This window comes from Chionomys nivalis, chromosome 2, assembly GCF_950005125.1.
Source record: "Chionomys nivalis chromosome 2, mChiNiv1.1, whole genome shotgun sequence".
Taxonomy (NCBI): domain Eukaryota; kingdom Metazoa; phylum Chordata; class Mammalia; order Rodentia; family Cricetidae; genus Chionomys; species Chionomys nivalis.
This window is the reverse complement of record NC_080087.1, coordinates 38,382,580-38,404,323: the sequence shown is the minus strand read 5'-3', so window position 1 is coordinate 38,404,323 and position 21,744 is coordinate 38,382,580. Positions and strand designations below refer to the sequence as shown.

The window sequence follows — 21,744 nt, the reverse complement described above, 5'->3', positions numbered from 1 at the left end:
CAATAACTTTGCATTAATCTCCATCCATTTCAGGAATGCTTTCCTCTTTTTTCTTCCATCTCCTGCTATGTCTTATGCCACCTGTCCAGCATTCCAGTTCATCTGTGACTTTATACCCTATGTGTGTTTTCTCTAGGGATGGTTTTCTATGGCACCATAACTAAGACGAGGTTTTCTTCAAATGTTACATTTTTATTTTAAGGACATCTTAGTCTAGCTACTTACTCCCAAGCCCTAGTTTACAGTTCCTACAGTAAATTTTTATGCCTTTTCTTTAATTCATCTATAACCGTTCTAAATAATTTATTTTTACATTAGATCATAGGATTATTTGGAATTTTATATGTGAAAATCCAACTTTCGATTTCTACAGTTACCCAAGTCAGTTGCTGATAGTCTTACTGTTGGTATTTGTTCCTCTTTCATATTAATTCATGGTGCAAATGAACACCCATTAAATTATCCTTCTAATTATTTCCTCTGCACCTATCCTTCTACTTCACAGAAAATCTGTTCCCTTAACTGTGTGCTCCATTCATGAAATGACTAGGAGATACTTTTTTCAGAACTAAAAATAACCAACCGGACACCTCCAGTGTCAATTACCTCAGCATACTGAGCTCACTCACACCTGGCGGTCTGCCGGTATTTCCTATCGCAGGCATTCACGCTGCCAGACAGCCAGTTGCTCCGGGCAGAAACTTTAGAAGGATCCTAAAATCCTCATGTCCGGTTGATTCACCGGACTTGTGAATTCCCTTTCCCAAAGATCTCCAAACTATTCTCTCCTCTCTACTAACTCTGCATTCACTGGAATCCTGTCCTCTGTCACATCTCAGCTTAAATGTCACCTCCTCTGAGAGCTTTTCCAGGCACTGTTCAGGAAGCGTCGGTTTACAGTCACTGCTAACCCAGCTCTTTTCCTTTGGAACGTCTGTAGTTTGTTGTGACCCGCTTCTTACTAACTTATCGTTTTCCCACTTGCATGTAAGTTCTGCAATAGCTGGGTTATATCCAGTGGGTCTGGTAACTATTGTACTAGCATCAACTCATAGCAGGCACCTAGTAATATGAAGGAATGAATGGCTGAATAAAAGCATTACATGCTCCCGTCACTATTTGGTTCATTTGCTTCCATTCCCCCCCCCCCTTTTTTTAAACAAACGCCAGTGGCTCAGATAGAGTGTTTAGCAAGAACAGATATCTAATTCTGGTACTTTCCAGAGTATGGACCATTCCCTCTTGAATGCAAAGACGATATCATTTTCATTAGCCCACAAAAAGAGGCAGAGCTACTTTGAATCCATTTTAGGTTTTGACTACTCAAAATGTAATGTACATATCACGTACGTACCATACATCAAATGTAATATACCTCACATATTGTGCCAAACAATATTAAAATTCATATCAGATCTTAAATTCATCATGAACACAGCAACAGCAAAAACCTCCACTGAAGTCAAAGAAAAAAAATCCATAAACTCATCTCTAGCAGTGTTTCTCAATCTGTGGGTTGTGACATCTTTGTCAAATGATCCTTTCATAGAGTCCCATATAAGATACCATGCATATCAGATATTTACATTATAATTCATAGCAGTAGTGAAATTACAGTTATTAAGTAGCAAAGAAAATTTTATGGTTGGGGTCATCATAGCATCAGGAAGGTTGAGAATCTCTACTCTAGAGTCACAGCATCAGGAAGGTTGAGAACCTCTACTCTAGAGTCACAGCATCAGGAAGGTTGAGAATCTCTACTCTAGAGTCACAGCATCAGGAAGGTTGAGAATATCTACTCTAGGGTATATATATAATCTCTTTGAACGTATTCTCAACTTATTTTTGTTAAATATATTAAACTCTATTATTTCTATCTTCAAAGACATCTTTTGCTTTTATGTTTTGTTCCTATTAATCTTTTTGTTTATTTTATGTTTTCTAGTAAAATATTATCTTTTGACTGGGTAAATCGAGAGAAATTTTATGGAAAAGAACTGTGTTTTGTGATTAGCCTGTGGGGTTCATTTTATTCATGCCATTTTCTCTTCTACAGATCATAAATTAGAAGATCATCATAAACTGTCAGTGACAAGGGCAATGTCCCTGTTTATCGAGCATCTGCATCACCTACTTGTAGAATTTGGACTCTTGGACAGTGGCTAAAGAACTGAAGACCTGAATGATTAAATTTTGTTTTATTTTATTTCAGTTTAAATAACTGGTCTTGACTGTGGCTACTGTATTGCAAAGTTCAAATGTGAGCACCCCAATAAGAAGGCAGAAACTAACAGTCTCTTGAAAATGCAATGCTCAATAAGTCATTGCCTGTAAGAGATGAAGGTGGACTGCTGGAAAGTATGCTAGCTAAATAGGAATCATTGGATTTTAACAAGACATAAATTTCCAGAGATATTGTCAGGTTTCATTGTGAAAGAATATCAGCATTTTCAGAAGAGGTTATATAAATGTACAAACATAGACACTGTCAATAAACTTCATCATTTCCAGAAATCTTACATGAAGAAATCACAACCTTAAGGAACTATTCAATAAGATAATGGTGGTTTTGATAGAAGGTTACTCTCTGAAAACTGACAGAGGGCCTCCTGGCCAAGGACAACATCCACACTAATCACTGAATGAAGAAAGGTCAAGCCGGTATAGGTTTGGAGCCTTCAAACCTACTTTCTGGTCTCTTTGGTGCTAGAAATTTTTTTTTAGGCTATAGAAAGATAAACCTGAATGCTAACTAAGACACAAAACCCTCCACCTACAATCTGTCCTGCTTGCCAGATATGTTGGGGCAATGGTGGCAGAGAACTTGTAGGAGTGGCCAACCAATGTCTAGTTTAACTTGAGGTCCACTCCATGACAGGGAGCCCATGTGCTACACTGCCTTGATAGCCAGGCACTAAAGACTAGATTATAACCAAGCACTATTGGAAAAAATCCCAACCAACCAACCAGCCAACCCCCAACAACCAACCAAACAAAAGCAACGAAATGATTTCTAATGCTATTCTACTATACTCATGGAAGTTGGGGAGTGAAAAGAAAATGAGCAAAATATATTGTAAGAAATTCTGTAAGAATAAATAAGAAAATTATTGTTAAAAGATTATTAGCTATTATGGTAGCTTCTTGCCCATTGAATTTGAGAGCATAAACAACATAGATAAAGTCCTTAATTGTTACAAATCCACCAAAACTTGTATAAAAATTGAATTACATAATATGTACTTAAAATGATTAATTTCAATATTGTAATCAAGAAAATTATGGGCTCATATGACTTCAGTGGTGAGCTCTATCAGTCATTTAGGGGGAAATTGTAATAATCCTTTATGAACTGCTTCAGGAAGGAACACATTCTAGGTAACTAAATAAGGCCAATATTACCAATTCCTCATCAGAAAAAGTTTGCAAACATTTATTATAGGGTGCTATGTCCCATGGGTACACGGACAAAATACCTTTAAAGCCACAGGTTAATTATTATTGTATTGGTATGCAAACTTTGGTAATTCTGGTATGCAAATGAGTGCACAAATTAAACATATACTATGTTATGAGTTTGGAGACATTGAAACCATTGCTCACTTAAATTTTTTTATATATAGCTTTCACTGTGTGTGTGTGTGTGTGCACAAGTGTGTTCATGTTGTGTGTGTGTGTGCATGCATGTGTGTGTGTAAGCTAAGACCAGAACATGAATTATACATTTAAAAAATTCAGTACACAATACAGTATTCTTCATTATCAAACACAAAAATAGCACAAATTAGTAAATCTAAATCAGAAACATATAAAGGGACAACACATTGTGGGTACTTGGAGTTTATACATGGTTTATTTGATTTAATATTAAAAGTAACTCTACAAAATTCATTATGTAAACCAAAGACAAATGAAATAAATTGTGTTAATATATGTGCAAAAGAGTTTATTTTATTGATTTTTTTGTGAAAATTTAATACTCTTTTCTCACAAAAGTCTCATTCAAAGAAGAAAACTTCCTGTTCGAGTGAGTGCCTGTTGAAAACCTCTAGCTATTATCATACGCTGATGAGAAACAAGGCAGAAACACCAGCTCTCAACATTTGCATTCCACCTGGGACCATTGCCAGCACCACATGGCCAGGAAATACATAAAAGAGATATAGATCAAACAAACGATAGTCAAATTGCCTATTTGTATATAGTATAATCTGTAAATAATGATTTGATTCATTTGCCCAAATCAGTAGCATTGTTATTAGTATAGACATTTGAAGACTAAACCACTTTAAACGTTAGACTTTCATTAACCCACGAAACATTTAGAATTAAAGTTTTGAAAGTATATTCAAGACACATGTACTTGAAAACTTCAAAACATGGCTTAGAATGTTAAAAAACATAAATTTCTGAGTCGCGGTTTGCTTCTGGAATGGAAGTTGCAGTATTGCTCAGATGTCAGTTCCCCCCCGTATTAATTTGTAGGCTCAACCTAGTTGTAGTCAAAGTCCCTATTATCTCTTTTATAGCAGTTGAAACCACTGAGTTAGTGCTGTGCACTTTATAGACTCAAACATACTCTCATGATCCAACTTGGTAATTGTGATCCTGGGTCCCAAAGATCGGAAGAGTTATGTGCGTGCAAATACCTGTGCATAGATGTTTATAACAGATGTTAAGACTCATCCAAGCTTGGAAGTAAGAAGGAGGCTTAAAAGAATCAGTGACTGCCAGAGAGTGGGGTTGAAAGATGAGAAGGAAGATGAGTTGGCAAAGTAGGGAGTAATTTTAGAGTAATGAAATGACCCAACACAGCATATCATCGAAATCCACAATCATGTGTGGTAGCAACCTCGTATGTATGTGCTGTGCAGTCTGAGTGATGACTGGGAGAGCCTGGGTCCATCAGGTGTAACAAGGTCACCTTGATGAGGAAGTTGGAAATAGAGGACACACACATGCACACAAACACATACACACACACACGCACACACACACTCCTTTTAACTTTTGATTAATTTCTATAATAATCTAAAACAGTTCTAAAACAATAAAGTAAAAAGTCCAGCTTTATCAATAAAAAAAATTTTATGCATGCAGTTACACAAAACTGCAAAAGTCCTAGAAAAGCTAAGTGTTTTACTTTGTGAAACTAGTATAGGATTTATATGATCTAACTTTGAAGATTGTTCTAAAGCTGTAGTTGGGAGCTATGACAGAGATAAATATATATGCATATATTCTACACAGTGAGCTTATTTTGGGCGGGGGAGAGACCAAAGTTATCAGCTGAGGAAATAATGCCATTCATATCAAATGTTGCCTCTATGGGAGAGAGAGAAAGAGACAGAGGGAAGAGAGAGAGAGAGAGAGAGAACCCTTACCTAAACCTTTTCTTCGTCCACAGACAACACTGCAATATATTTGAAAGATACCACAGATCTAAAAGTAGAAGCTTAGACATGCCTCTAGAAGCATTCCTGATGAACAAAGAATCTTGGTGTGGATTCTCATCAATCCCTTAGGAGAGTTACTCCCTATTCTACTGAAAGGAAATTCATTGAAAATACTGTAACTTCTATGCAGCATTATAAAAATGCATACATCTTAACTATAAACTAAACAGGAATATAATCCACATGCATAACTCTATTACTGAAATATGGAAACGTATGCATAAACTTCCTTAGTATGCAAAGCAGAACATACTAACACAAGGACTCCCATATCATATAGAGTTGCAATCAGTCATTTCCATGAGTCTTGGAAATGTTGCGCGGATATTAGTGTAGTGGAAATCCACAAAACATTGTCTCAGTTGGCTGAATTGTTGAATCCTATAACATTAGTAAATACAAATTTTTATTTTCAGACAAGCTGCAATCGTATTTCTAATATAAAACAATGCTTTTTTTTTTAAAAAAAATCTACATAATTCGCCCATGTCTTTAATCCCAACACTTGACAGGCAGATGCAAGCTCATCTCTTAATTCCAGATCATAGTGGAATCCTGTTTCAAATATAGACACACAGAGAGAGGAGAGAGAGAGAGAGAGAGAGAGAGAGAGAGAGAGAGAGAGAGAGAGAGAGAGAGAGAGAGAGAGAGAGAGGAGAGGCCCATTTAGGAGACCAAGAGGAGGGCATCCTGATCCCCTGGTACACGGACGCAAAGAATATCCTCCTAAAACCTATTAAGTTGCTATCTGAGGTCTTACTGAGAGCCATTGGTCTTGACCTTATCATTAACAACCTGGTATGGAGTGGCCATCTGAACCCAGTGACATAAGAACAAAATGCTGTTCTCTTGAGTTAAAGGAAGATGCCGCCATAACGGAAAAACAGAAATCCTCGCAGACACTTCATCCCTTTTTAATAACGTCCCCTGAGTACAGCAACAGCTTCCAACCAGTGAAGTGATGAGAAACATTTCAGTAGAATGGAGACAGCTATAGTCGGCCACCCCCTGCTGCTGCCTAGACAGTCACCTCCCAAGAGGGGCATCCCCATTGGCAACCTCAATTTCCTAACTCCTTAGCACCCTGGCCTTGGGACAGTCCAGGGTCACCTCGACCTAGGGCAGCTGCACACCCTTTTGCCAAGACTTTGTGAGTAGCAAAAGTTTCTAACTGTGTGACTTTCTGGGAGATAATGTTTTCCATCTGGAGGGATTTCGCAGACCCTAAAGAGGCTTGGTGTCAATTACTTTCTTAATGCTAAAGAAGTTTGGATAAGTCGCGATAAGGCGTGATTTCCCCGACCAAGGAAACATTCAGAGGAAATGTCCTTTCAACCAAGGACCCTTTAAAGGCCCAGGCCTGGAAAGGGGTGGGGACTGTCCTTTCTCCCCCACTCTTGGGCGGTGGCGGGGCAGAGCTGGGGAGGGCTGTCTCCTCCCCCTCCTCCCTTTCCCCCTCCGCAGCTGCTCACTCCAGCCTGGGCGGACCAGAGGCAGCAACTTCGGGAGCTCCTGAGGAGTGGATCTGCTCGGGCCACGATGCCAGCGGTGGCCGGGGTCCTCCTGCTCCTGCTCTGGGGGACACTAGAAGGCTCCCAGGCACAGCGATCACAGCAGAGGCGACAGTCCGCAGCGCATCAGCAGAGAGGTACCGTCCAGGGCGCCCTTTCCTGGGACTGCTGCTTCTGACTTCAGCTGGCGATCCGCGGCTGGCTGGGGACCACTTTTTTTGCTTTACTTTAGGGCGTATGCTTTGCTTTCTAGCACAAGCGACCGGAACTTCTGCAAATTCAGAGTCAGATCCCTGAGTGGGAGGTGCAGGGGAATTACCTCCAGCAGAAGGGACACCAAGCGCTTTCTGCTATTTTGCGCGCTCTGAGTCCTGGAAACCGGTATATGGAAAACTTTTCTAAAGTCCCAGGGCAGGCTTTTTCCAATTGAGAGAAAACGTTTCATCAAATTGGATTCTATTCCTGCAGAGAAAGGCTTCCCTGACCTGTAGTTTATCTTAGACCTTTGAGTTAAGTACATTTTTTTTAAATTTAGGATCATGTTTCCAATTATTTATATAAGGTAGTTTAGTATATGGGTAACACATTCATTCTCACAGTAGGAAAACCTCCTCTCGCTTAAAATATGGACCAGACTTCTGCGTGTTTGAAGACTCAGGGGCTCAGAGACACGTTCAGAGGCTTTGTGAAACAACTATATTCAGTGCAACTAAATCACTCTTATCATCACATCTTAATGTTTCCGTGCACATTTTTCTGTAAAGCTTGGGAGTCTGAAGAGTTATCAGAATTTTTACAAGATGTGCACACTCAACACCAAAAATCATAGTTTGTAACAACACATTGATCCAGGACACATTTCCCAGAGCTAAAAAACATGAATCAAGGTAAAAAGTATTTCAGAAACAAGTGAGCTTTATTTCAAAGTATTTACCCTGGAAAGTGCAAAGTCTACAGGAAAAAAAGTTTTGGAAAGCTGGAGGAGGTTGAATCTTAGTTTTCCAATACAACTTTCTGATTATTAATTAGTGGTGATCAAGCCATGCCTGGTAGTTCTCGTGTTTGTTCTTGTTCTCAGCAGATTCCACGCTCTTGTTTAAGAAGGTATGAACAGATACCCTAAGCTCATCACTGTAGCCTCTGATTACAGTTCCAAGAATAAATATGACTTCCAGTTTCTCTAGATAACTTCCTTCTATTTTGGCAGAGGTGAAATGAGGTCAGTGTGGTATAAATAATAGAATTACTTGAGACTGTGCTTTGGGGGAAGCATGGTTGGCTGCTGGTTTGAAAATGCTACATTTAACTTTTTTCTTTTCTTCAACTGGGATGAGCAACAGGTGGGGTACTTCAACACTATTGGGCTTTGGGAGAGATGGGCTGCGTCTGTGCACTCTCCTCCACTTAGAATAAGGCAGAGCTTCAACCGTGTGGTCAGCAGCTGAGTTCCTGGGAATTTTCTCTGCACACACACACACATACATATACTCTCTTCCATGCTTTCTTCTTACATCTTTTTATTTATTTTCTTGTGGTGGGGTGCACACACGACGGTGGCATATGTGTGGTAGTGGTCAGAGGTCAGTTTGGAGAGGTCAGAACTTTCACCATCCAGATTCTGGGTATAAAATTTTTAATATCGGGCTTAGGCAAGCGCCCTTACCCAAGGATCCATCCTCCTGGCTTTGTGAATGTCTTTGCTATAGTCATTTGTTATAGTTACTGCAATATATTTGGAGATTGGCTCCAGGATAAGTGATTTAAATTTGCTAATAATAAAAGGACATTTAAAATATATATCATGCTGTCTTAAATTAGTGCAGGTGCCTTATAATTTAATACACTTATGAAGAAATCATATAACAATTATAAGATCTGTTTTCATATTCAGTTATCCTTATCCCCACAGGACTAATTTAAAATACAAGGCTTGGAGTAGTAGGATCAAGAGTCCTCATATCTGATGAGAATATTGCCATTTTCAGAAACTAAACGTGTAGCCGGTATTGTTTATGCTCACATTTCCTTTCCAGGAGGTCAGGGTCTCTTTCCTTTCCTTTTAGAAGGCTGGTTTCCTTTTGATATTGCCTGTCAGTAAGGTCACTGAATATGGTTGGACAAAAAGTGTGTTCTTGGCTACCATCAACTTTTCTGGTTTTGATTATATGTTCTAGCAATGACCTTCATGTCCTGGCACTAACTGTGAAGGATTTCTGTTTTCCGTTATAGTCCAGTACTAGGTTATTAAGGATGTTGACTTGCGGTGTATTTAGACTTTGTAACACAGTGGTTCTCTACCTGTGAATCTCGACATCTTTGGGAAGTCAAAAGACCCTTTCACAGGGGTCGTATATCAGATAACTTGTATATTAGATATTAAATTATGATTCATAACTGTAGCAAAATTGCAGTTATGAAATAGCAATATGAGTAATTTTCTAGTTGGGGGTCACCACACCCTTTAGGAACTATATTAAAGTGTCACAGAACTAGGAAGGTTGGAAACCACTGTCATAGCAGAATTTAGAACCCTAAGCAGGTTTGATTTATTTGCCTCTCCTTTTTCTTGAAAACATTGCACACTTTCTATAGAATACTTAATTATGGTGTGGATATCAGTGATTTAATAAATTTGATTTTATAAAAAAAAGAATTCACTATCCTGTTAATATAAAAAAGTAGAGTGATTGCCAGGCGGTGGTGGCGCACTCCTTTAATCCCAGCACTCGGGAGGCAGAGGCAGGCGGATCTCTGTGAGTTCAAGGCCAGCCTGGTCTACAGAGTGAGTTCCAGGACAGGCTCCAAAGCTATAGAGAAACCCTGTCTCGAAAAACCAAAAAAAAAAAAAAAAAAAAAAATAGTAGAGTGATTGAGGCAAAGTGAATAAACCTTTCGGCACAGCAATAAATGCTCTCTGATATTCAGGTGATTAATATATAGAAGTGAAGCAAAACAGTATGTATTCTTCAACTCAGGGATAAATAGTTTGCCAAGAATATTGCACAGTGAGTGAAATCAATCTCATTGTATGACTGTTTTCTTATGCTCCCTGTATAGATGAAAAGCATACAATTTAAGTTGTCAGAACTTCAGTCAGTCTGAAGTTAATCTGTTGGTCTAAATTTGGTTTGTGGTAAATAACAGGTCCAGACGTTTCAGAGATCACCACACCTGGATCATGGAGCCTGCAGGAAATTAGTTTATTATTTATATCCAGATGTTAAATGATTCATTCTCTTCTGGAAACGTACTGTGCTTTTCTAAATGTGCAGGAGTGAGGATGACAGTACCCTTGTGAATTGCAGCAGTTTTAGAGTGAATATATAGTTTGGACTGTGGCAGAAAGGACAACTTTCATCTACATCCACATAGAAACAGACAAATTAACACAGTTGAGTACCTGACTGATAAACTCACAGGTAGCAGGGCAGCGGTTAAGGATTTGGAAAGATGTTCACGGGAGACACAGTCCATGGGAAGACATTTTATTGAAGAATAAGGGAAAAGAAAGGGAATATAAGACATGTTCAGACCTCAAGGGGTTATTACATGAAAAGGATTGAGAGAGTCTTTCTGAATTTGGTCCATAGATGAATGTGAGAAATAGGAAGGGTCTACTCCAACACAAAGAGGAATCCTGCTCTGTTTGCCCTGCTACCCCTACCACTCATTCCAAACAGTTGGACAATAACAAGGAGGTCCTTGTCTCTGAAATGTCCACCTGATGATAAAATGCACAACTGGCCAGGTGTCCCTGAGGAGGAGATGCTATGCAGAGAGGAAGTTACAGCATGTGATGTTTTCAGTTTCAAGATTCTGGAATTATAATTCTTGTTTTTGGAGTGAATATGTGTCTCAATCTCTGGATTCTTAAAAATGTCAACAAAATGTTACATGTGTTTAAATGTGTATTTAGATGCCTTCTGGAATTTAAAATAAAAACATGTTTGGGACAAACCTTGCTCATTTTTGGCAAAAATATTTAAAGATTTGGTAAGGCAGTTCTCCATCATTGACAATCACATGATTTTAAAACACTGTGTGTTATAAAATGTGAGAATAGTTTATCAATGACCATAAAGATATTGTTATGGGGTTTATTGTGGTTATAAAACCTAAATTTATTTTTAACCTTTGTTTTGCCATTTTTATGACTTGATAGCATATTTACTGTTCATTGACATACAGTTTTGTAAAAATTCTTATGAACAGATAAAACTGAGAATAAGAATATGTTCAAAATTGACTATGATTTATATAGCAGAGTCAATAAAGTTGATATAAACACTTTAAATTTCACATATCAGTGTATGAAGATTTCATTATGGAGCCTTAAAATTATTTTCATCCAGGATATCATGGAAATTACTGAATTGCATCTATATAAAGGATGTTGATCATTAAGAAGCGAATATTGGGCATTCTTTTCCCATTCTCCTTCAGCTCACTCTTTGACACCTTTAACTATGGACATTGTAAAGCCCAATTATGTAACCCGAAGGCTCTATCCAAGAATGATGGCTGCCGGAAAAAATAAATCTTATATTTTATGGGAAGGATTAGGTAGAGGGAGATTTACAAATCGAAGACTGGGGGATGACTCTGAGTGAAGGGTTTGTGGTATGGCATGAAGATAAAGAAATGAGGATCCTGGGAGTTCTCTGCTGAGCCAGTGTAACTAGATTGAAGAACTCCAGGTTTACTGGGGGATCTTCCCTCAGAAGTAAGATGGAGAACAATGAAGGAAGACACTGACATTGATCTGTGGCTCCCACATTAGCGCGTGCACACACATAACTACACATATATGTAGATGAAATACAAATCCACACATACACTCCAAAATTTCCCAGATAATTTCTACTATACTACTATAGCTGTGAATAAAAACATGTGCTTGATGGTACCATTCCCAGCTCATAGACCTCACCTTTATTCATTTAAAGCAAAGCATTGCTGCTACTCATCCCTTTACACATCTAGAAAATAATGAATGTTTAACAATATGAATGTGCTGAACCTCTAAGATTGAAGCACTACTTCTTTTGGTCCAAATAGAGATAATTAAGTTATTAATAGGTAATCTTCGTAATGTATTTCATACCGTTCTTCATGACAAATGTTAGGATTAGAGGGCAACACATCTGTCCACAATTGAAGGAGAATATTTAGTAAGACCAGGGGATGGCAACAACATTAACCTGGACCATAGACTGCAAAATCAGTGGGGTGGCTGACTGTTTAAATTACAGAATACAGAGGATTCAAGTTGTGCTTAATTCATGTCTGCATGGTTCTCCAGTAGGATTCAACTTTGATGGTGAACAGAGTTAGAAATATTCCCAAGTAGAGAGTGATTACAATACTAATAATCAATAATAATAGTAATAAATAATAATAATTGTTGATTATTATTATTACCTGTCAAGTTTGCGGGTCTTAGTTTAGCAGTTTAGAGGCTGAAGGCTTGCTATTCCTCCCATAAGTTATTCCTTTTTTAATATAAAAGATGGAATTGAGTATCCCATCTTATAATTTTTTGTAGAAGTCCATGTTTGATGAATAAAAAAATACAAGATGGAAGTTAGAAAAAAACTGATTAGTGCAAGATTCATATCAAGGTTTGTGTATATAAATCAAGCACACAGACATAAGATTGACACAAATCCCTAATCCCTATCCTAATGGATAAATTTAATTGGGATAACCATGTGGTGACAGGAATATGATCAATATATAATGAAGTAACACAGCCACACATAAAACAGAATATGGTCCATAATAAACACCTAGACAAGCCTACAGAAGAGAGACGGGGCCCTAGGAGAGTAGGAAAATTGACTACTATTGTAAATAGGTTGTGAAATGTAGACCTCATGAGGAAGGTCAAATTGAACAAATGCTTGCACGTAGAACAGAATGTCATTGCAGGTAACAGGTGGAAGAGGAAGCCCCAATCAAGAAGCAGAATTGACTGGGACCAAGTAGAGGGCTCAGAGAAGTAACATGATTTAGATCACACAGTTTCGACTACCATAAATCTTTTGCTTTGTAGTCTAAGTGATATGGAAGGGGTTCAGATTTGACCAGAGTTAATAAATGACAGAAATCATATCTAAATCTTTGTAATTGTTTTTTTGAACTATATATTTTTCACTGCTCACCTCCCTTCCTCTCCCCCCACTTCTACCCTCTATCATGATTCCCATGCTCTCAATTTATTCAGGAGATCTTGTCTTTTTCTACTTCCCATGCACATTAGATCCATGTAGGTCTCTCTTAGGGTCCTCTTTGTTCTCTAAGTTCTCTTGGATTGGGAATTGTAGGCTGATTTTTCTTTGTTTTATGTCTAAGCCACATATGAGTGAGTATATATGATAATTGTCTTTCTGGGTCTGGGTTACCTCACTCAAAATAATGTTTCTTAGCTCCATTTGCCTGCAAATTTCAAGATGTCATTATTTTTTCCCACTGTGTAGTACTCCATTGTATAAATTACCACATTTTTCTTATCCATTCTTTGGTTGATGGGCATTTAGGTTGTTTCCACGTTCTGGTTATTACAAATAATGCTGCTATGAACATAGCCGAGCTCATGTCCTTGTGGTATGATTGAGCATCTTTTGGTTACATCCAGAAGTGTTATTGCTGGGTCTTGAAGTAGGTTGTTTCCTAATTTTTTGAGAAAGCACCATCCTGATATCCAAAGTGGCTGTACTAGTTTGTACTCCCACCAGCAATGGAGAAATGTTCCTCACATCTTCTCCAGCATAAGTTTTCATCAGTGTTTTTGATCTTGGTCATTCTTACAGGTGTAAGATGGAAGCTGAGAGTTGTTTTATTTGTATTTCTCTCATGGCTAAGTATGTTGAGCATTTTCTTAAATGTCTTTCAGCCATTTTAGATTCATCTGTTAAAAGTTCTCTGTTTAGGTTTGTACTCCATTTTTTATTGATTATTTGTTCTTTTGATGACAAATTTCTTGAGTTCTTTGTATATTTTGGATATCATCCCTCTGTTTGAAGTTGGGTTGACAAAGATCTTTTCCCATTCTGTAGGCTGCTGTTTTGTCTTGTTGACTGTATCCTTTGCTTTACAGAAGCTTCTCAGTTTCAGGAAGGTCCCATTTATTAATTGTTTCTCTCAGTTTCTGTGCTACTGGGGTTATATTTAGAAAGTGGTCTCCTGTGCCAATGCATTCAAGTATGCTTTCCACTCTCTCTTCTATGATGTTCAGTGTGTTTGGTTTTATGTTGAGGTCTTTGATCCATTTGGACTTGAGTTTTGTGCATGGCGATAGATATGGATCTATTTTCATTCTTCTACATGTTGATATGCAGTTATGCCAGCACCATTTGTTGAATATACTTTCTTTTTTACATATTCTATTTTTTTCCTTTTTTATCAAAAATCAAGCATTTGAGTGTGTGTGGGTTGATATCTGGGTCTTCAATTCAGTTCTATTGGTCCTCTTGTCTGTTTATGCTAATACCAGGCTGTTTTCAGTACTGTAGTTCTGTAATAGAGTTTGGAGTCAGGGATTGTGATGCCTCTAAATGTTCCTCTATTGTTTGTTTTTTGTTTGTTTGTTTGTTTTTTGAAACAGGGTTTCTCTGTAGCTTTGGAGCCTGTCCTGGAACTAGCTCTTGTAGACCAGGTTGGACTTGAACTCACAGAGATCCGCCTGCCTCTGACGCCCCCCACTGCAAGTCCGAGTGCTGGGATTAAAGGCGTGTGCAGCCACTGCCCAGCTCCAGAAGTTCCTTTATTGTACAGGATTGTTTTGCCAGGCGGTGGTGGTGCACACTTTTAATCCCAGCACTAGATAGGTAGAGGCAAGTAGAACTCTGTGTGTTCGAGTCCATGCTGTTCTACAAGATCGAGTTTCAGGGCAGGCTCCAAAGCTTCAGTGGAACCACTTCCCGAAAAAACAACAAACAACCAAAAACAAAACAAAACAAAACAAAACAAAACAAACAAACAACTGGGCTGGAGAGGTGGCTCGTGTTAAAGGCTAGGCTTACAACCAAAAACATACCTAAACTTTTTCTCATGTAGACACAGATCGCTGGGACTAGACCCAACGTCCAAGAATATGATTATTTTCTGTTCTCTTCTCCCAGATATCCTGTGCATGGAGGGTGTTAAATGAGTCCATGTTGTAGAACATTCTGCCTCAAATCACTTCTCTCTGTAAAACTCAGATATCTGATCTGACATGTCTTCCTTTTGTCATCATTAATACTGTCCCAAAATTCAAAGCGTGTCAGTGCCTGCCTCAGCAAATGCTTTTGGGAGGGCCATCTATAGCTCTTTTTGGATTCTGCCAGTGCACTCAGAATTACACTGTGGACTGCTAAGGGTAAATTTCACTTGCATGCACTTTAAAACAAAAGTAAGGTGTTTTCAGTCCCACCTAGATTCATCTGTTCTTTGGTGTTGTCTTTGTTAATATCCATTTCAATATCAAAACTAAACTTTAAACATCATTGTTAAAATGACAGAAAGATGTATTAGTCTTATGACCTCTTTTATGAAATGAACTTTGAAACATTGCCTATTATATGAACAGAAGTTTATTCTCTGTTCTGTTTCGATTTTTATAAATACTTTAAGGACCACTGTAAATCTTACTGTGACCTTTGGACCAAAGTAATGCGATTTGGGCATGATTTAATTCTGTCATTTAAGACAAAAGTTGCATGAAGAAAATTGCCTAGCTTTTCCCTTAGGCTGTCTCTCTTTCATTCTCTTTCAGTATCTTGCTTGAGAATAAAATATAGTAGTTGAAAGATATTATTTTAGCATTACATTTTAAAGAAGACATATGCAGAAAATTGCACTTATATCTTTCATCTTAAAAGGCACTGGTAATTACTATCTAAGATGCTTTTGAGACAATCTAAATTTACATGGTGAATGAAGTCTAAAGGCTTGTCAAAGATACAGAAGATAGATTAATTTTTCCCTTAAGTCATCTCTCTTATTATTTTTATTTTTTGAAGTAAGGTTTCATGTATTCCAACTTGTCTTGAAATTTTGCTGTGTAACCAAAACTGGCTTTGAACTCCTGACGCTCCTACTTTCACGTCCAAGGTGCTGGGATCACAGGTGTGTGTTCCCAAAAATCTTTTTGAATTATCTTCATCCAAGACTCTGACAACCACACCATTTAGCAAGGGCTCTACTACTAAATCTAATTTGGAATTTTTTTTCAATTTTTCAGTTTTTATTTGGAGATGTTCCATTTAGTAAAAGATCATGAAGTCAATTCTATTGGGGATTTATTCCTCATAACACCATGAGGAACTTAATCCCGTTCAAACAACAAGTTAATCTATGCAAATTCTGAATCATGAACTGTGTGAGAGCTCTCTGGTGCCTAGCACTTAGAAAAGGCACCTTGTGCAATGCTGCAGTGGTTCTCTCTGTATGGTCCTCTCAGCTGACTCTGAGCTGCATGTCTCTCCAAGACTCTTTCTTCAACTCCTTTTGGGTGCCAGATGGTTCAAGATGGTGTAATAGTATTTAGCAGAGTGCATGCACTAGTGTATTTACTTACATGACTGGGGTGTTTAGTAAGTTAATATAATTATGCTCATCTTATAGAACAACCCCAGTGTAGTTTTAGTCTTTGAAGTTCATTGTTGTTCTTCTGATTTTATGAGTCCTAAGACATCATCTTTTTTGGAGTTTTAGATGTTCATGTTTTAGAAAATACCTTGAAAAATTATATCTCCCTCTGTGAGTTATGTTATCTTAATTTGAAAACAGAGAGCCATGAGATTGTACTCTTCAGAGGCCATCTTCACTTAAACTAACATTCAACATAAAACCTTGTGAATTTATAAACATACTAAAACTATATATCAATCTAAGGATTTATTAAATTTTAATCTTTAAATAGTTAGAACACTGGTTCTCAACTTGTAGGTGATGATTCTCTTGGGGTCTAACAACTCTTTCACAGGGGTCACCTAAGACCATATGTGTATCAGTTATTTACATTATGATTCATAACAATAGCAAAATGACATTTATGAAGCATCAACAACAATAACTTTATCCTTGGGGGTCACCACACTTGAGGAACTGTATTAAGGGATTCCAGTATTAGGAAGATGGAGAACCACTGCTCTAGGACTTGGATTACTGTAGTATGAAAGTATTAATTGGCTATTTATAGGCTTTTCTGGAGCTACTTCTGCAGGCTAGAAGCAATAATGTTTGTTATGAAATATATTAAACAATAAAAACGTCACTCAGCTTGTAAATGTCAGTGAATGAAAGAACAAGAGTTCTTGAGATTTAGATAACAGTTAGGCTAAAATTTCTACTAAACAGAAGAAAAACACTACAGACCTCATTAAAATGTTCAGACTTCCCCTTGCAGGTGAACTTAGTGAAGAGTTTTTCAAGTTGCTTGTATTTTGGTGTCTTGTGCCTGTGTAAATATCCTGAGTGACAATATCTATGAACTGATCAAAGGTCCTTCATTAGTGCATTTAGTATACTGAATACATTGTCTTTGGATTTATGGTCTCTTAAGCCATCGATTTTTAGATATTTTAAAAAGCATAATCTTCATAGAGTGGTATATATTTTATATATCATATTTATTGTGTCTTTCCCCAAAGTCCTAATAGTAGTCACAACTTTCAGGCTCATTGCCTGACGTGCATTTTGCCATGGTTAAGTAAAGCTTAATATAAGAAGAAAACCATGAATTAGTGCAATTGCCGTGATAAGGAGACTGTGTCTCAACTATCTCTCAGGAGACGTACGTGAAACACTTAACATAAATCAGCTTCTAGTAGGCCCTCAGTAATGTGAATTAGTCTAAAGGCTGACATATTGCCAAAATTCTCTAGCTCGACATAATGTGTTTCTTCGACACCATGGCCTGCTAATTTCAGCCAAGATGATTTGTGAAAGAATTTGATTCTGCACTTGAGGCAGAAATGTATGAATTGAAATATAATTATAATTTCTACTGTATTATTTTGAACTTTGTGGCTTAGCCTGTAATAATTAGTACTACATATCTCCTGATGCTTTCAATTCCCACATACATTCACCTGTTTTAGAAATAGCTCTGAAGATGGTAAAAATTAAATTGATAAAAAGTACTATTTAACTAATATCAAAATGTTGAAATATAGAGTTTATCTTATTAGTAACATAATTCAGTTAGAAAAAACATGTGAAAATGATTGGCAGTGAATGAATGCTCTTTACTTCTTTTTTCTTTTTCCTTTGAATATTAGGCTCAATATTGATATTTTCAGTACAAATCAAAATAATTTTGCTCCCCAAAACAAAACACCCTAAAATATTCTTTTAATACACCCTAAGAGACTACATATGACAAAACTATTTCACTGTCAAGGTGTTGAAAAATTCTGTCAGGGTTACTCAGGTCAGCATGGGAGATAACAGGAAACACAAGCTTCTATAATTAATTTATCTTTGTGTAAGTAGCTCAGTGTGAGAAGTAATTTGAAACAGACAAAACTATGCCAATAGTAGAAGTACATTTTGACTCTACACTTTTTCCAGTTAAAAGTTGATTGCTGGTTTTCAGTGTCTCTCAGTTTTAGACACTTGTTAAGTATTGATAAAGTACTTTTATCAATCCCTGTAACAAATTGAGTGAATTGAGAAAAATACACCACAGAGTTTTTAAAAGTTAGTTATTATTCCTAGTCTATGAAGTTTATATCCTTGAATGACGTCTGCTTTGGTGAGGTCTCAAGATAGTTTTTTTATATATTGATTTTCCCTAAGGACAAATAATTGTATTAAAACACAGTTTTAATACTACAATGGAAAGAGGTATTACAAACATCTTATATTAATTGTACAAAAGAATGTTTTTTTTTTTTTTTGCGACAGGGTTTCTCTGTGTAATAGCCCTGGTTTTCCTGGAACTAGCTTTACAGAATAGGCTAGCCTTGAACTCACAGAGATCTGTCTACCTCTGCCTCCTGAGTGCTGTAGGAATTCCTACAGCCAGTAGCCTTTAAGTTACCTGCCCACTTGGGCATGACCTCTTATATATGCCGATGTAAAGTGGGCATCTGGCCTCTTTTCTGGCTGTGGGATTTGGTTGCTGTTCCCCTTTGGAGTGAGGATTGTGATCTGTGAATATAGCCCTAAATAAATAATCTTTTATTATACTCATTCCTGAGCTAGTGTGTGATTTTTTTTTTAGTGTCCTTCTTCAGGACTAAAGACAGTGGTTCAAAATAATGGGTTTCATTATGACCTTTTAATAAATGTGTATAATGTACATCGATTATTATTCAAAATCATCTTCTCCTTTCTCTTCCATTTTGTTCTTCTTTTCCTTAAAGAATTTCTTTCTGTTTTAAAAACTTAAATTCCTCCTAAAAGAGAGGGAAACTTTTATTGTTGTTGTTGTTATCATTATTATTATTTTCTTTTTTGAGACAAAGTTTCTCTTTTTAGTTTTCAAGCCTATCCTGGCACTCTCTTTGTACACCAGGCTGGCCTTGAACTCACAGAGATCTACCTGTCTCTGCCTCCTGAGTGCTGGCATTAAAGGTGTGCACCACCAACCACCATGTGAAAGTGAAACTTTTAAATCTTCTATCTCATCTTTATTGGTTTTGTAAATCATTCTAGATACATTTTATGTACAGGAGCTGACATGTTTCATAATCAAGCTAAAATTCTTTACCCTTTTTGGTCATATAGCCTTTATATGTTGAGATGTATTATTCTATTCTATTTTTATTCAGAATTTTTCTTTAATGAAAATAGAACTCTTTTCATACAATAGATTCTAATAATGGATTCTCCTTCTTCAACTCCCTCCAGATCATCTCCACCTTCTCACTCACACAAATCCACACTCTTTCTTATTCTCTTTCATCAGAAAACAAACGTCTTAAAAATGATAACAAGCTAAAATAAAATAAAAATAAAAAAATCATAATGGTATAAAACAAAGATAACCAAAGATAAAGCACAAGAAAAACATAAGGATACAGAGACATGATATTAACACACATCAAATACCCACAAAAGCAAAATTGGAAACAGTAATGTATAAGCAAATGGCCTCTAATGTTAAAAAGAATGAAAGAAAGACAGAGAGAGAAAGAGGGGAGAGAGAGAGAGAGAGAGAGAGAGAGAGAGAGAGAGAGAGAGAGAGAGGGAGACTACACAAACTACTATGAAATAAAACAAAAAAATACTTCAAAAATACTACTAAGTTCTTCTTTTGTTGGCATGATCATGGGGACTGCCCTTAAGTGTAATTTATATACCCAGTGAGACTCTACTGGGAAAAAAAAACCCTATTTTTTCCTTTGTGAGAATTTATCAGCTGGAGATAGTTTTTAGGTTAGGGATGGGGGCTTTGGTTTACTTCCCTTCTCAGTACTGGAGTTCCATCTGACTTAGACCTCTGCAGGCTCTGTGCATGCTGCCACATTCATGTGAGTTTCTATATATACCAGTCTTATTGTGTCTAGAAGGCCTTGTTTCTTTGGTGTCTTCCAACTCCACTGGTTCGTACAATCTTTCTTCCTTCTTTTCCAGAGTTCTCTGAGCCCTGAGGGAGGGATTTGTTGGAGACAAGCCATTTATGAATGAGTATTCCTAGGCTTCCCACTCTCTGCACTTTGTCCAGTTGCAGGCCTGATCATGTGTTTCCATTTACTGAAGGAGAGAACTTCTCTGGTGATGTTCGAGCAAGACATTTATCTATGAGTATAGCAGAATGTTCTTAGGAGTCATTTTATAGCTGTGCTCCTTTAAGAGAACATTAGTTGGTTTTTTCCTTTGTCCATAGCCTATTTAGTGTCAAGTTCATGATTATCTGAGCATGTCAGGCATGGGTTTCATCTCATGGAGTGACTGCCACAATGTTTGTGCCACTATTGTACCAGTGTATCTTACAGGCAAGTCAACATTGTAGGTAAAAGTATTTGTAACTGGGCTGGTGTTTACCTTTCTCCTCTTGGAGGATACAGAGTACCTTCCAGTACCATGAATACTAGTCAGTGGGTGAAGGCTCTAGATAGACACTAGCTTGACTTTTCTGTTCAGTGAGTTATGTAGGTGTTGTCTTTAGCAATAACTACTTACCACTAATTTATAGAGAACAACCAATAGCCTTGACCATAACCTCCGTTGATTCATGGTTTTCATTTGGCCAGCAACTTGATTAGATATAAGACATTTCTGGCACTGAAGGTTTTATTTGGTTGTGAGAGAGGTCTAGTTGGGGTTTTGTCTCATCTGTTATTTAGTGATTCTATTTAGATTTCTTTCATATATGTATAGATTTTTAAGAAACTTCTACTATATTGGTTTTTCTATATGATCTGTTAAATGGCTTATAGTTTTAGCTATCCCTCCCCAAATTCTCTCCCTCATACCTCTTTTCCCTCCACTTTCTGGTCTGATCCTCCAGTTTCAGCATCCTTCCTTCATCCACAGCTATCTAGTCTCTTCTCCCTTTCTAGGGAGATCCTTTTCTCCCGCATAGTCTATTCCCCCATAGTCTATACCTCTGTGGTTATGTGAATTGTAGCATGCTTATTGAAAACTTAACAGCTAATATCTACATCTAAGTGAATACATACCACATTTGTCTTTTTGTGTCTGGATCACATCACTTGGGAAGATTTTCTTATAACTCTATCCACTTATATACAAATTTCACGATTTCATGTTTTAACAGCTGAGTAATATTCCATTGTGTAAATGTACCATATTTTCTTCATCCATTCATCAAACATTCT

At 37.2% G+C, this 21,744-nt stretch overlaps 1 protein-coding gene across 2 annotated transcripts in view; it reads left to right on the top strand.

Moving 5' to 3' along the window:
• The first annotated feature begins 6,946 nt into the window (after nucleotides 1-6,946).
• Nucleotides 6,947-21,744, top strand: part of Lama2 (laminin subunit alpha 2) — a 603,732-nt gene continuing 588,934 nt past the window's right edge. For both annotated transcript variants that reach the window (XM_057755686.1, XM_057755676.1), the window contains exon 1: nucleotides 6,947-7,104. In XM_057755686.1, the coding sequence (XP_057611669.1) occupies nucleotides 6,996-7,104 (109 nt within the window). In that variant the 5' untranslated portion in view covers nucleotides 6,947-6,995. The remainder of the gene's footprint in view (nucleotides 7,105-21,744) is intronic.